At 34.8% G+C, this 17,204-nt stretch overlaps 1 protein-coding gene across 1 annotated transcript in view; it reads left to right on the top strand.

The window, feature by feature from the left end:
- LRRCC1 (leucine rich repeat and coiled-coil centrosomal protein 1) overlaps nucleotides 1-11,215 on the top strand; it is a 33,611-nt gene extending 22,396 nt beyond the window's left edge. Inside the window, exons 12-19 of the mRNA XM_060116295.1 lie at nucleotides 27-228; nucleotides 771-956; nucleotides 1,702-1,876; nucleotides 2,780-2,943; nucleotides 5,917-6,125; nucleotides 6,218-6,355; nucleotides 8,900-9,035; nucleotides 10,930-11,215. Coding sequence (XP_059972278.1) covers nucleotides 27-228; nucleotides 771-956; nucleotides 1,702-1,876; nucleotides 2,780-2,943; nucleotides 5,917-6,125; nucleotides 6,218-6,355; nucleotides 8,900-9,035; nucleotides 10,930-11,052 — 1,333 coding nt within the window. The 3' untranslated portion in view covers nucleotides 11,053-11,215. The remainder of the gene's footprint in view (nucleotides 1-26; nucleotides 229-770; nucleotides 957-1,701; nucleotides 1,877-2,779; nucleotides 2,944-5,916; nucleotides 6,126-6,217; nucleotides 6,356-8,899; nucleotides 9,036-10,929) is intronic.
- The last annotated feature ends 5,989 nt before the right edge of the window (nucleotides 11,216-17,204 follow it).

Raw genomic sequence — 17,204 nt, forward strand, 5'->3', positions numbered from 1 at the left:
AGATTTTTATTTGTTTTTCATTCCAGGAAAGACCTTGAAACAAGGGAGTTTCTTAGTGAAGCTGAGTTCCAGGAAGCCTTAGCTAAAGAAATTGCTAAAGAAGAGAGAAAACATGAACAAGTTATAAAAGAATACCAAGACAAAATTGATGCATTAAACCAACAGTATATGGATTTAGAAAATGAATTCCGAATTGCTTTAACTGTTGAAGCCAGAAGATTTAAAGATGTAAGAATTGGCATCTAGCTTTTTATTGAAAACAGAATCAACAAGATATGGTTTGATAAGAGGACTATCTTTTAGAATTCTAGCTCTATTTGCATGTTGGCTATATGATCTTAACCAAATTACTTAAATTCTTAGAGCCTTATTGCTTCACATAAATAATAGCTAATCTTCATTGCTATTGCCAGAGCTAAGTGAGGTTATAAATGGTCAAGTAAAGAGGGCATGAATAGGAATTAGGAAACCTGAATTCTCTATTACTATAGAGCAGGGATTGGCAAACTAAAGTCTCCGGGCTCTATAAATAGTTTTATTAGAACAGAGTCATGCTCACTTGTTTACATAGTATCTGTGGCTGCTTTTATGTTATAATAGCAGGGTTGAGGACTTACAACACAAACACATACAGCCTGGCTAGCCTGCAAAGCCAATTATATGTGAATTTTATTCACATTCTAAAAATGAAAGAAGTAAGCTGTTTCCAGAAACAGGTATTTTCTAAATATTTGCAGAACTGCTATTTACAATGCAATTTTGAAATATAGGTTAAAGATGGTTTTGAAAATGTCACAGCTGAATTAGCAAAGAGCAAGCATGCTCTTGTTTGGGCTCAACGAAAAGAAAATGAATCTTCCTCTTTAATTAAAGATCTAACCAGTATGGTGAAGGAACAAAAAACAAAACTGGCCGAAGTTTCTAAATTGAAACAGGAAACAGCAACAAATTTACAGGTAAGACATTGTAACATCATATTTCCTTTTTAATTTTTTATGTCATTTTCTCAAAAATATTGTGATGATTTTAGGAAGTACACAATTATGAACTAGATAACACTACTTATATATTCTTACGTGTGTGAAAATTAATATAATTAGGAGATAAACCATGATTGCACAGATTGTATTACTTACACTAAAATAGTATTTAAGTAAAATAAGTGAATTAATTTTAAGAAGCATACTAAGTAAATGTACCAGTTTTACAGTGATAGAGGTGGTTGAAGTTTGGGAAATACATGAATTGTTGATGTATTAATTTTGTGGTAGTGGTTGTTTTTACATATACCTAACTATAATAAATTTTTAACTACTTTATTTCTGTTGTCTCAATTTTAAATATTAGTGGTATTTTGCCCAAAAGGACTCACTTTCTATAAGTAACCTTTAGACTATTGATATAAATATTCAATATTTCATGAGAAATTTTGAGCATTACATGTATAGTTGCTCTTTTAAGATATTAAATAAAATTCAGAGCATTTAAAGGAGTAGGCTCTTAAAATTTGACTTTTTATTTCATGACCTACATTTATCTTTAGTTAATAAAATTTAAACATTTTCTGATGTAAAATTTAGGAACATTTAATTTGTATTTGCTTAAATAACATTTTTTCTCATAAAATGCAAAAAAAATAAAGAAGCCCTTAAATATAATAATTACTTTGCATTTTTTTCAATGTGTTTTGGTGGTGTACAGAATCAAGTCAACACACTTGAAATTTTAATTGAAGATGACAAGCAGAAGAGTATTCAAATAGAACTTCTCAAGCATGAAAAAATGCAGCTTATTTCCGAACTAGCAGCCAAGGAATCGCTAATTTATGGTTTAAGGACAGAAAGAAAAGTATGGGGACATGAGTTGGCACAACAGGGTAAAATTCTCAATTTTCAAAGGGAAAAAATAGCCCATTCTGCTAATCCAACAAATCTGGGTATTAGAAAAGGAAGGGCTTAACTCTGCCTATACATACCAAGAAAGAAGGTGACACTGTATATGAAAGGAGAAGTAGTCATTTGCCAGTCAAACAGGAATGAAATTATACTTAGGGATTGGGAAGTAGTTTATTACACCTGTTATGAAGTTATAGCTCTGATTTTTTGCTGTTGGTTTTCTTCCCCACTATAATTTGGTTACGTTTCTGAACAGGTATATATTTACAATGCTACAACTGAATAGGTTGTTGAAAACAATTCTTCCTTATCTAGTGATTTTAAATTATTTGTACATATGCAGCATTCTTTTTTTTTTTTTAGCTAAAAATGTTGGTAACATTTATGTTGTTATATGTGGAGAAATGTGAAATCGTTTATGAATGAAAACCACTTTAGGTTCAGGTAAACTTACCCTCAGTCTCATTCCCTTTCCAGTCACCATAAGGCAAGAGATATACACCATTTTAAGGCATTCTTAGAGACTTCACAAATTATGAATAGTAGGTGTTGGCCTAAATGGAACATTGTTCATTTGTCCATTCCATATAGAAATCTATTATATGATTTTGTTTGGACAGCATAACATGACCCATTAAATATTTCATGTCTGAGTTACTTGTTCATGATTTGTGGTTTTAGGTTCTCAAATAGCCACAGTTGTTTATTAGAAGGCCTTTTTGTTCTTTTCCCCTTTCTTCTTCATATTGTGCTATTATATATTTTGTTTCTTTATTCAGCTTTTCTTTTTATTTACTATATTATACATTGTAAAATTAGATGTTCATAAAATATAAATTCTCCAGGTCTTTTTAAGTTTTTTACTGATGATGTTTGTTTCTTAGGATCTTCTCTAGCCCAAGATCATGGGAGACTAGAGGCTCAAATCGAAAGTTTGTGTAGGGAGAATGAATCTCTGCGAAAGGCAAATGAACGTGATAATGACACATTAAGAATTAAGTGCAAAATCGTAGAAGACCAAACTGAAACCATTGGAAAATTAAAAGAAGTAAGTTTGACATTTTATTATAGGAAAAGAACATGTGGAAAGTTTGAAAAATCTGTGGATCAAAGTATAATAATAAATATTTGTCTCAATGCATCCCAACTGTTATGGAATTTAAGACATATTATCCTGTTTTTTCTTTTATGTTTGCCTCTTTGCTTTTAAAAGTTATATATGACATTTATTTATTAACTTATTAACTTGAAATTACTTTTACCTCAAAATTTTATGGAAAATGTTATTATGGCCCTTTGAAATAATTGGAAGTAGTGTCCATAAAGGGTTAGGAACCACAAAAACAAATATTTTATTTAAACTTTTCCTTGTTTAGTATCTTCCAGTATTGCTAATTCACGTTTCGAAATTATGACGGAACCTACTGTCCTGTATTTTAAAGTATCTGAATAGAAAGAATGTAAAAGATTCATGCTTGTTCCCAAGGGAAACCGTTTTTACCCTCTTCTTCAATATGGCCTATCTTAAGAGAGAATACTAACAGGATCACTTGTTTCAAAGTATCTTATATGAAAATTTCCAGAGAAATATTCTGAAAGTTAGCTTGAACAGTGAATCAAATTTGAACTCCAAAATTTTCTTCTAGAGATTATCTTTAAGGTATAAAAATAGCTGAGAAAAGGTTTTTAAGAAACTTGTAAGTAAGATTATCACCCAAAAAGTTAGGAACTCATTCTTTAGAGTAATTATAACTACCTAAGATTTGGGTTTTTTTTCCCTTAGTCATTTTTAAGAAACTCCTTGAGAACTTAACTTCGTCAAGTACAGAAAATAAAGAAACATATTTATCACCATGTTGCTATATCCATAGCTAGATTTAGGCTGTGAATGCTTGAACTGTATAACCCTAAACAATTACACTGGTTTTTTGGTTTTGCATGAAACCATAATTTCAATTATATCTGTCATACATGCCAAGCTACACTGAAAATTATTTAAATTTTTTAGCAGTGAGCATTTTTTCTTGTTTTAAAAATCTATACTTGGTATAATACTTGTGGTTGACATAACTACTTCCACAGTAAGACTACTGCTTATTAATCTCTGAGCAGAGTTTTGGGAGGAAATGACTAGAAATGAATAAATAGTGGAGCCAAAAAACAGATGACTTTTAGTTTCAGATTTTGGGTTAAAAAAAAAGTTTTCAGATTTTCAACTCATCATTTTTCTTTTCACAACTTAGTACATTTACTTTAAAGAACACTGTATCAGTCTCAAAGATATGAGCATTAATGGTGCATTCCATCTAATCACAGAACATACAGAGATAGCTAGGCATAATTTCTTTTAGCAGTAAATTCATCATAGCTAATAACTTAAAGGGATAATGACCTAATCTGCAAAATTTGGAGTTCAATGTTTTCAATTAAGTAGATTCTGTAGTTAGCTTCTGACTGGAAATCAGAAACAAATCTTCTGAGATTTGGTCTCCTCCTGTGTATTATTTTGGTACTTTTAAGTACGGATCACAAAATTCTCTGATGCTACAATGTTATTCTTTTTATTAATGGGGTTTTTCATAAGAATCTTCTATAGCTTCTGTGGATTCCTAATATAATATGTGTCAAGACTGCTCTCCTCTAAGTACTTAAGTATTACTCTTAAGTACGAGAGTTGTGAGGAGAGAATAAACAATTCATTCCTTTTATGCAAATGTTGGTCAAGACTAGAAGACTACCTGATACCTTTGCTTAGAATTTTTAGATATATAACACACTGAGGAATTGAACCACATTTTTTAAAATACTGATGAATTCATGCCTAAATTAGCTTTGTTCAGCATTTGTTTGTTTGCCTATATCTTCTTCCCAAAAGGGAAAAAAAGGCAAGGTGGGACAGGGGAAACAGGGTAAAAACAAAAACTGCCAATTTCATCTTTTCTCACTTTCAGAGACTAATATCAGTAGTTGGTGTTATAGCAGGGCTGTTCCAGCCATCCAGGCATACCCCCTAAAAGCAAACATGTTCGTTGAAGTAAATAACCCATATAAGGCCTAATACCTGCAAACGCTTAACAGTGCCTAAGGTGGTGTTGGGCTTTCATTATCCTCTGATTTGTAATATGCAAATAGAGGATAAAGTATGACTCACAGTATAGAAGATATAATAAAAGGAAGTTTTGGGGGATGTAGAGCCTATTTTCATGTGACATTGTAATAGTGATGAAATCATACTTTATTTTAAAGTATTTGATCATCCTCATGCAGAAGACGCTTGTTAGCATACTAGAAATAACATTTTAATTTGTGTCATACATGCACAGTGAACATAAGTCTTTGCTGTATTCCATGTTAACTGAAATTTTCATTGTACAGTTTTCTTTTCCTTCTACTCCCTCTGTGTGGTTAGTAGTTACTAACTTAATGAAATAAAAAGTGTAAATAGTGCATCTTTCTTAGTGGCAGTTAAAACATAGTAGTAGTGCTATTCCTTATTGATTGTGATTTTTTAAATGTTCTGTAAATCTTTTCTAAAACATTCTTTGAATGTTCAATTTATTTTTTAATCTATAGTTTTTATAATAATTTTAAATCATACTGAATTAATTAGGAAATGAGACATTCAAGATTAATAAAAATTGGGCTTCCCTGGTGGCGCAGTGGTTGAGAGTCTGCCTGCCAATGCAGGGGACATGGGTTTGAGCCCTGGTCCGGGAAGATCCCACATGCCGCAGAGCAACTGGGCCCGTGAGCCGCGGCTACTGAGCCTGCGCGTCTGGAGCCTGTGCTCCGCAACAAGACAGGCCACGACAGTGAGAGGCCCGCGCACCGTGATGAAGAGTGGTCCCCGCTTGCCACAACTAGAGAAAGCCCTCGCACAGAAACGAAGACCCAACACAGCCATAAATAAATAAATAAATAAAGCAAAAACTGTCAAAAAAAAGAAAAGAAAAAAGAAAATATAAGATTAATAAAAATAATTATTTTTTTAAATAATGATTTTTTTCCTGTAAAAATGAAGTGTTTACAGGAAAGAGAGGAACAAATCAAAATTTTACACGAAAAGATCACTGAAATACAAAAATGTACCCAAGAACAACTTGATGAAAAATCTTCACAACTGGATGAAATAATTGAGAAACTAGAAAGATACAATGAAAGAAAAGAAAAACTAAAACAGCAGTTGAAAGTAAAGGAATTAGAACTTGAAGAAATTAGAAGAGCTTACAGGTATTATACGAATTTCCTGTTGAGAAATAACATGTGGCTTAATAATTTCATATAACCAATTTTATTTTTTAAATTATTTCTTCTCATATTAGTACACTTAATCAGAAGTGGCATGGCAAAGGAGAGCTTCTGTGTCATCTTGAAATGCAAGTAAAAGAAGTGAAAGAAAACTTTGAAAACAAAGAAAGGAAACTTAAAGCAGAAAGAGACAAAAGTATTGAACTGCAAAAGTAAGGACTAAGTCCTAAAGTATGTGGGATATCTTTAAACATAAAACTGAATTGGGATGGGTGGGTTGTGTAGAACGGGACAGGGGATGGGGGTGAGGAGGGTAAAAACATGCTGGACATAGGTATTTGCCAAGTACTTTATTTCCATTCTATCTATAAAATGAAGATTATAATACTTCCTACATTAATGTTTGATGTGAGGTTTAAACTTTATATATATGTGTATTTATGTGTGTATATATATATATATATATATATATATATATATATATATATATATGGCTTGTATGGGTTATTTAGCATTTAAATAGTGCCTGACACATAGTAATTGCTGTATAAATATTTCATTCTTATTACTGTGATTATTGTTTTCAAACTCTGTTTGAATGAAAACAGCAAGTGATATTTTTGGCTGTTGTATGTGGAGTTTAGAGGAGGAAATCACTGACTACCAGGAACAGTGAGCTCCTGAAGAAGCTAAAACAGATTTAAGTAGCAGTTGGCCTGCACCAGCTGAGGATAAGAGTTGATTTTAAAGAAGGGGAAGAAAATGTATACATATATGCCATTGTTTTATGGATTTTATAAAATACTCTAGAGGAAATGAGGGTTTTACCTTGTAAGCTGTATAACTAGACTTTTTAAAATAATTTACAAAGTTGACTGCCTTAAAAATTAGGTAGCATGGTTTAGTGACCAGTGCTCATGTCAAGATACAGAATGGCATAGATAACATGGCATATAGGTAGCCCAAAAATCTCATATAGAGGTAGGTTCCCATTATATCAAGTCTAATAGAACCTGGAAATTTGATTTCTCATATTTTAATTCTTTGAAAAGGTGTTATTATACTCCCCAGAAAGTTTTGATTGATAATACAGTCATTTGTTTATTTGCTAATGGACCCTGTTCCACTTTGCTTTACAACCAAGCACGAATACAGAGACCTTGACTTGGAACCTATTGCAGTTTTCTCTCCTGCTGGTCACAGCTTTGCAATTTGGAGTCCTTTTGATCCTAAAAGAAACAATCATTTCATATAACTAGCAGTTCCTAAACTTAATAAGAATCATAAAGCCTGACAATTTTTAGAATCTCTTATATTGCATTGTTCATCATGTCTTTAAGAGCAAAACAATAAAGGCCTGATTTTATACATTAATGCTTTTATGACTAAGATTGGTAATATGATTTTTAATTTAATGGAATTTTAATAAAATAAGTAAATTATTGTTCATAAGAATATATTTTATTTGCATAGCTTCTTATAATGTATAAATTGTTTTTTTTTCTTATATCTTATTTTGAACCCAGCAATAATTCTGTGAGGTTGGCTGAACAGGCAGGATTATTGTGTTTTATAGTTGACAAACTTTAAACACAGAGTTTGTGACTCGCCCTTAGTCACATAGCTACCAACTGTTGCAACTGGGAATAAAAAAAAAAGACTTGATTCATTGTCCTGATGCTAAAAACTCATCCTCTGTACACTGGTGCTGAATCAAGTCTCAGAGACAGAGTTTCGGGTGAAATAGAGAAGAATGGCTTTATTGCTTTGCTGGGCAAAGGGGGACACAACAGGCTCGTGCCTCAAAAAACTGTGTCCCAACCTGGGAAGTGAGGAGTTTTATAGCAATGGTTCAAGGGCGGAACGGCTAATAAGGATCAGGGTGTATGCAGTGCCTGCACTCCTTTAATCTGGCCTCAGGTGGTCTCCTGATGAGCTTCTCTGGTTCCTTTAATCTGGTGTCAGGTGGTCTTCTCCCTAGTCTCTGCATCCCCTCCCTTCCCTCATTAGCAACTGTTTGAATCTGCCCTTTGGAACTCAGGGAAGGTCATGGAGGCTGGAGTCTATTCCCTACAAACAAGAAATGGGGACACAGAAAGGCTTCCATGCCCAGGAGCCCCACGGGGTCCTACTCAGTTTCAGTCCCAGTGTTCAGTCCACTATTACAATGGGCTGTGCCAAAACCAGGAAGTTTGTTCATTATGGACTTAACGTTTTTAATAAAAGTATTCATACTTAATATAAAGGAATGGGTATTTGGCCTATAAGAAACTTTTAGCACTAAAATTTTGTGAATACTGCTTATAATTTATTAACATAGGGTTTTATCCATTAAGCATTAACATAGGGAAGTCAGACATACATGCTTACAAACTTGAACCTTCCTATAGTGTATATACCTCAAATTATTATCACACTGCTAATACATGAAGGAAAAAAAGATTGATAGTACCATCTATGAAGGTGCTTATAAACCACATTCTTAGACTCAAAATAAATGAGAACCAATGTACTCTAACTTTCATAGGGTAATAGTGTAACAAACTTCCATTGATGTTACCTTACTCTCTTCTGTTACTAAGATTCTGTTGGATGGTGAACTACTTATATCTTTAGTTACCCAAGATAGCCCTTTGCTATTTAATGGAGTTATGCTTCCATTAAAATATGAATGCAAGAGCTTCCATCTAAAAAGACAAAAAGCAGCCTAATTTTTATATGTACCAGTAGATATGTGGGTTTGTTTTGTTTTTAAGGGATGCAATAGAAAAGCTTCACAGTATGGATGATGCCTTTAAAAAACAAGTTGTTGCAATTGTTGAAGCTCATCAAGCTGAAATAATCCAGCTGGCAAGTGAAAAGCAGAAATGTATTGATTCTGCAAATTTAAAGGTACTGTAAGTAAAATTCACTGATAATCAGTATTAAATTGTTATAGCTAAGTAAATTGGATCTTTGACAATGATAAAAGAGAAAAGGAAGCATGATTTAATAACCAAATAGATATGAAGAAAATTGCCAGTACAGTTATGAAGCTAGACCAAAATGTCGGTAATACTTAGATTAGTTGTAGAATATAATTTTAATGAAACCAAGATTATAAGTTTGATTCTGATGTGCACCTACTCCATGAACTCTGCATAAAAATTTCTGTATCCCTAGCCAATTTCAGCTGGAAGCCCTTTTGGTTACACATAGGCAAGATGAGAATGTGAATATATTAAATACAATCCATCACTACCTAGGACAAGTTCTCAAGGAGTGTTTTATTATCAATTAGGGTTCAAAACTGTCAAGTTTCTCATTTTAATATCATTGACAAAGGAATGGGTTAGGATGATAATAAATCAGAGGCAAACATCAGAATTACCTGCAGAGCTTTTTAATAATACATATGCATGTGCTTCCCCCTCAGACTTTCATTCACTAAGACTGGGATCAGACCCAGGTATTTTTCTCAACAGGTGCTTCTGATATGACCCCTCTGTTAAAATCCACTGGATGAGCAGACAGTTATGAATTTCCATTTTTCCCTGATTTTGAAGTAATAATAAGAAACAGATATCTTTAAGACTGGAGATTCAGAAGTCAGCAACTGGAAAAGGAAAAGAGTTAATAGAAAAGGAAAGTAATACTTCATATATTATAATCAAGGTTGTATAATTAAATGACATTAGCATCAGGAGTCTATGTAACCAGAAAGAGGGATTTAGGTCTTTGGAAATAATCACAATGAATAAGGAAATATAACTTGTTCAAAATTTAGTTCTTTATTTCATTTCAAGTTAACAGATGTTTCAGATATTTTATTTAAAATCTACTGATTGTTGAACAAGAGTACATTAGGTATTACTAAATAAAGTATAAAATTAGGCCTTTAGCTAAAAGGAAAATACTGTGTTTGATTATGGACATCTTGCCAATATGATGTAATATCAAAGGGAGGTGTTTGTTAGAGAATAGAAAAATTTCACCAAAGCTTAAATGTGGTAATCATGAAAAAAAAAATTGTAATAGAGTAAAATTGTAATGATCATAGAGGTGATCATTTAAATTAGGAAAAATGTTAGTTTTCAAAGGGAAAAAAATTAGGAAGTCTGTATTAGAGATTAGGAAGAGGGGAGTAAACAGAAAGGGATGGTGATATTGGTAGTACTCTCAGGAATGTTGTATGATAGGAGAGAGAGTTTCAAGCAGAAATCAGTAGCATCAAATACATTGAATCCTAGGAGAATGTAGGTTAATAAAGTCATAAGATGATCTCTCAAAAAGATGGTAATTTATAACCACCACCAGCAATTTTAGAAATGCAGTATTTAAATTAAAGAGTTTCTTTGGAAACGGAGGTTGTTTCAGTTTTTAAAGTCTATAAGGGTAAGTCAAATTCATGATTCAGCATTCCTAATCAGCACAGGACAGTGGAAAGATTAAGTCAGAAGACTGGGTATCATCCAAATATGCTACTGAGAAGCTACACAACTTGAACAAGTTTTCTAAATTATAAAATAGAGGTAAATATAAAATAAATATAAAATAAATTACCGTGTATTATTCATCACAAGAACCTATGAGAAATAAATGGAAAATACACATGTAAGTACTGTGTATAAAGTATAACATTTTCCCTATTAGTATTTGAACAAGTTAACATTTTATTAACCTCTGTGCTTTAAGTGAACATCACAAAATACAAAATGTATAAGAATAAATTTTTCACTTTTTGCATTTTTTAAAATACATTTTCATTAAGAAATGTAAATGTTATAAAATTTATATGTTGATTTAGGTTCATCAAGTTGAAGAAGAAATGCGTGGACTTCTGGAAGAAACATGCAAGAACAAAAAAGCAATGGAAATAAAAATTAAGCAACTTGCTTTTGCTCTAAATCAAATTCAGCAAGAAATGTAATGGTTCTGAGAATGGATTGAATTGAAATGAACCAGCAGACCTATTGTAAAAATGATTAAATATTGTGATAGTAGTAACTGCTATGACTTTGAAATGTCTCTTTCTACACATTTCATTCTGATTATATTTTAAAAGACTTGATCAAGTATTTATTAATTGTATATGTAGGTTTTTTATAATAAATTGTTGACAATATGTGTATTAGAAAAACCTATCAAAATAACTAAACTTAAAACACTTTTTCTCATTTCTGTGCTATACATTGTTTGTTAATTACACATTTGCCTACAAATATGTTAATGAAAATTAAGATTAGTATTTTGACTATATGAGGGAAAGTATTTTAATATTGTTGTTAACCTTACTGTGTTGATGAAGAACTAATTATATTTATTGGTTGTTCTTTAGTTGACATAGCGCCATTCTTTTGAAATGCTCATAAATGTAGCTAAAAAATATTTTAAATCTGTATAAAGGATGTGGTATTTTTAAGAATGCATATGTATCTCCACATCACTCATAATGACCCCTTTTTATATAATGCATATGACTTTTTCATTAAAGATTATATTAAGGCTTTATAAACATTGTCTCAAGAGGAACACTACTGTTCCACTGTCACTCTCTCATTTTCCCTTTTTAGTTATTATTTATGAAGAGAATTCTTATTTTGTAACTGGAAACAGTTTTCTTCCATTTCTTATCAGTTCACTTATTACTATTTCACTTTTGTCATCTCTTATGTTCCTCTGTATTCAGAACAAAGATTTAAATACTATTCTCCTTAGTATATAGAATATATACTTATACTTAATATATACCTTAGAATATAATACCTAATTCTTAACTAATAGCCAGTAAACTAAGTTTTTAAAATTAAATGGAATCAGAAAAAATGTAAATGTAAAGAGAGGGCCCCATTTTGTTATAGGCAAGATTTATACTGAAATCCGTGGGACATCAAGCATGTCAATATATGTAATGGGAGTCTGTGGAGGAGGGGAGGACATAAGAAATATTGGGGGAAATAATAGCTGAAAACTTCCTAAATTTGATGAAAAAGATTAACCTACAGATTCAAGAACTTCAGTAAAACCCAGGATAAGCACAAAGAGAACCACACCTAGACACTTTACAGTCAAACTGTTGGGAAAATCTTGAAAGCAGTAAGAAAATACGATTTATTTCATATAAAGCAACAATATAACTAACAGTTGACCTCTCCATCAGAAATAATGGAGACCAGAAGGCAGTGAAAGACATATTTTAGGTACAGGAAGAAAAGGAACAGTAAATCAAGAATTCTACATCCAACAAAATTATCCCTCAGAATAAATGCAAAACAAAGGAGACTAGAAGCAGTGGGCTGACAGAGTACTCAAAGAAAAAAAAATAGCTAAGAATCTTATATCCCACAAAACTATCTTTTAAACATGAAACCAAAATCAAGTCATTCCCAGGTAACTGAGAAAATGTGTTCCTACCAGACCCACCTTACAACAAAGGCTGAAGGAAATTCTTAAGGCTTCAGGTCCTTTCAGAAGGTGACCCTAGAGAGTAATTTGAATACACATGAGAAGAAGAAAACACCGGTAATTATAAAAGAATGTAAATACATATTTCTTTTCCTTTCATCCCTTAGCTGATTAAAAAAGCAAATATATAAAACAATGTGTATAATTGTATTATTGGGAGTAAACCATAAAATGTAATATTTCTCAATATCAGCACAAAGGTGGGTGAAAGCAAAGCTGTATGGAAGCAAGGTAATAACAGGAGACAGTAACTTGAAATCAGGAACAAGTGACAACAATAATGAAAATAAATATGAAAATGTAACTATTTGCTCTCCTTAGACTTTAAGTTATATAAAACAACTATAAAAACATAGTTGCAATTATAAAATAGATGTAACATATATAACAAAGCACAAAAAGAGGAAGAGAATAGAGCTATATAGGAGAAGATACTACATTTCATTGAAACTGGGTTAGTATAAATCTTGTATATTCTGATAAGGTATATATAAGCCCTTGTGAAGTCATTAAGGAAGTAACTCAAGTAAAAAATAGAAGGAATTAAAATGTTATACTAGAAAATATTTGTGTAATACAAAAGAAGCAGAAGTAGAGCAATAAAGTATAAAGCAATTATTAAATGCAATAAAAAAGACAAGATATTTAGAAAACAAAAAATGGCAGAAATAAGTTCAACTCGTATAATTCAACTACATCAATAATTATGTTAAGTGTGACTGGATTAAATAATCCAAAAGACAAAAATAGACAAGAAAACAAGATCCAACTGTGTGTTGCCTACAAGACACTCTCATTCAAATATGCAAATAGGTTGAAAGTAAAAGGACAGAAAAAGATGTAAATAGCAACCATAAGAAACATGGAGTGGCTATACTAATATCAGACAAAATAGACTTTAAAACAAAAAAAAATGTATTAGTAGGAAAGATGATAAAATGTCAATTTATCAGGAGTGTATAATAATTATTAACATGGATGTACCTACTGGCATATTCCCAAAATTCATGAAGCAAAACTGACAGGCTTGAAGGGAAAAAAAGGTAATTCAACAGTAACAAAATTCAATGCTTCACTTTCAATAATGGATAGAACAATGAGGCATAAGATCAACAAGAGAACAGAAGACTTCAATGACATGGTAAACCAATTAGGCCTAACAGACATCTGCAGGACACTTTCAACAACAGCAGAATCTTTACATTCTTCTGAAGTGCACATGGAACATTCTGCAGTATAGATTAGATGGAAGGTCAAAAAGCAAGACTCAATGGGTTTAGAAGTATTGAAATCACACAAAGTATGCTCTGTGACCACAGCGAACTGAAATTAGGAAGGAATAACAAATTTGGGGAATTTACAATTATGTGGAAATTAAACTCCTAAATAAGTACTGGATCAAAGAATAAATCACAAGGGAAATTAGAAAAATTCTTTGAGGTGAATGGAAATGAGAAGAATGTAACAAAATTTATGAGATGTAACAAGTCATCAGAATGAAATTTTTATCTGCAAGCAACTACATTAAAAAAGAAAAACCTGAAATTAATATCCTAACCTTCCACCTATAAATACTGGGAAAAGTGGAGCAAACTAAAGCCAAAGCAGACAGATTGAAGGAAATAAAAATTAGAGCAGAAATTAATGAAAATAGAAAAACAACACAATTAATGCACCTAAAATTTTGACTTTGAAAAATCTACAAAATTAACAAAGTTTGAGCTAAATTAATTCAGGACAAAAGGGCTCAAATTACTAGAATCAGGAATAAGCACAAGAAAATAATAATAAGGGTGAGAGGAAACTTTGGAAGTTGAATATGTTTATGGCCTTAATGATGGTGATAGTTTCATGAGTTTATACTTATTCCCACTCATCAAATTGTACAGACTATGTACAGCTTTTGCATGTCAATCATACCTTAATACAGTGGTTTAAAATAAAAAACGAACTCCATAGGCAGTAGAATCAAAAAGAATAAAATTCTTAGGTATAAATTTAACAAAAGAAGTGAAAATCTCATGCTCTGAAAAGTACAAAACATGGTTGAAAGGAAACAAAGAAGACAATATTCATGGATTGGAAGACTTAAGGTGGTAATTCTCCCCAAATTCATCTACAGATTAAATGCAATCCCTACCAAAATCTCAGCTAGCTTATTTGCATAAATTGACAACATGGTCTCTAAAATTCATACAGAAATTCAAGGGACCTAGACTATCAATCTTGAAAAGGTTGGAAAACTCACACTTCCTCATTTAAAAGCTTACTAGAAAGGTACAGAGGGACAGCAGCCAAGATGGCAGAGTAAAAGGACCCTAAACTCACCTCCTCTCAGGAGCACACAAAAATAACAAAAATCTGCAGAACAACCATCATTTTAAAAGACTGAAACCTACCAGAAAGTATCATTTAAAAAGACCGAAACCTACCAGAAAATATCCTCTACAGCTAAAGACATAAAGAAGGAACCACAATGAGACTGGTAGGAGGGGCAGACTCATGATATAATCAAATCTCATCCCCACAGGGTGGGTGATCCACAAACTGGAGAATAATTATATTACAGAGGTTCTCCCACAGGAGTGAGAGTTCTGAGCCCCAGCCTGGGGTTCCAGCACTGTGAAGAGGAGTTCCCAGAGCATTCAGTTTTGAAGGCCAGCAGGGCTTAATTGCAGGAGCTCCACAGGATTGGGGGAAATAGAGACTTCACTCCTAAAGGGCACACACAAAATCTCATGCATATCAGGACCAAGGGCAAAAGCAGTAATTTGATAGGTGCCTGGGCCAGACCTACTTGCCGGTCTTGAAGCATCTCCTGGAGAGGTGGGGGGCAGCTGTTGCCCACCATGGGGACATAGACACTGATGGCAGAGATATGGGGGAGTGTTCATCTATATGAACTCTCACTAGAGGGAGACATCTTGCTTGGGTCATTAGCACCAAGACTTGGCCCCACCCAACAACCTGTATGCTCTAGTGCTGGAATGCCTCAGGCCAAACAACAAACTGAGTGGGGACACAGCCCCAATCATCAGCAGACAGGCTCCTAAAGACTTCCTGAGCCCACAGACACCTCTAGATACGCCCCGTAGACATGGCCCTGCCCACCAGAAGACCAAGACCAACTCCAGCCCCTTGGGGGCAGGCACCAGCCCCTCCTGCTTAGAAGCCTGCACAAGTCTCTAGACCAGACCAGCCTCAACCACCAGGGGGCAGACACCAGAAGCAAGAAAACTAAAGTCCTACAGGCTGCAGACAGAGTCCACAAATGCAGGCCAGACACTATCCTGGGACCAGCTGGTCCCTAGCCATTGGGTGACAAGAGGGGAGTACACTGCTGGAATGCATAGGATATCTCCTACAGAGGGCCACTTCTCCAAGGTTGAGAAACATAAAAAGACTGCACTTTTAAAGGGCATGCACAAAATCTCACACACTCTGGGACCCAGTGCAGAAGCAGTGGTTTGAAAGGAGCCTGGGTGAGACCTAACCGGCTTATCTTAGAGAGTTTACTAGAAAGGCAGGAGGCAACTGAACTCACCCTAGGGACATAGACATTGGGGCAGCCATTTGAGGGAGCTCATTCTACCACGTGGACACTGGTGCTGGCAAGCGCCAACTTGGAATCTTCCCTCTAGCTCATAAGCCTCAGGACCCAGCCCTGCCCCCACACACCAGTCTATAGTCACCAACACTGGGACAACTCAGTAAGCAGGTACAAAGCCCCCTGCACACACACACCAGCATAGAAGCTGCCTTAAGACTCACTGAGCCCACAGCCTCCCCTGAACATGACCCTGCCACCAGAGGGCCGAGGAACTTGTCCCCACACACCAGTGTGCAGGCCTAGACCTGGAACCCCAGGGCCCTGCAACCAGAGACACTAGTATCCAAATCCACGTACCAGTGGGCAAGCACCAACCACAGAATCCCTGGCCTTGCTCACCAATGAGCCTGCTCTAGCCTTGGGATCAGACTCACAGACCAGAGGGCAGACACCAGCCCCAGGACAACTGCAGCCCCACAGCCTGTGGACCCAGCCTACCCACCAACAGTCCAGCCCCAGCCCTGGGACTGGCTGGGCCCTGGCTCTGCCCACCAGCAGGCCAACACAAGCTTCAGAACACCCCAGACCCCACAACCAGGGGTGTCAGGAGCCAGTCCCATCCAATAACAGCTCTGGGACACCCTGGGCCCTGCAGGAAGAACTCAGGACATCGCTCTGCCTATGGGTGGGTCATCACCAGCTCCAGGACATGGCTTCACCCACCACTGGGCAGGAACTAACCCTGGGATCTCCTGGAAGCTGACAGCCCATCAGCGAGCGAGTACTAGCCTTCTGGGGTCCCACCACCAGCTACCTCATGACACAGCCTCAACAACCAATGGCCAGCAGCCTCCAAACAAGGCAGGGCCTGGCAACCAACTGGACCAGGGACCAGCCAAGCCTACTAGACTTCCCACAGTAGTCAGCCCACCACAACAGAAGGACCCAAGCAGCCCACATAAGGGGCACCCCTAGAGCATATAGCTCTTGTGACAAGAGTGGAGTGCACTGCTGGGGCGCATAGCTACATCTCCTACAAAAGGCTACTGCTGCAAGGCTGGAAAATG

This window comes from Mesoplodon densirostris, chromosome 13, assembly GCF_025265405.1.
Source record: "Mesoplodon densirostris isolate mMesDen1 chromosome 13, mMesDen1 primary haplotype, whole genome shotgun sequence".
NCBI classification, from domain to species: Eukaryota; Metazoa; Chordata; class Mammalia; order Artiodactyla; family Ziphiidae; genus Mesoplodon; species Mesoplodon densirostris.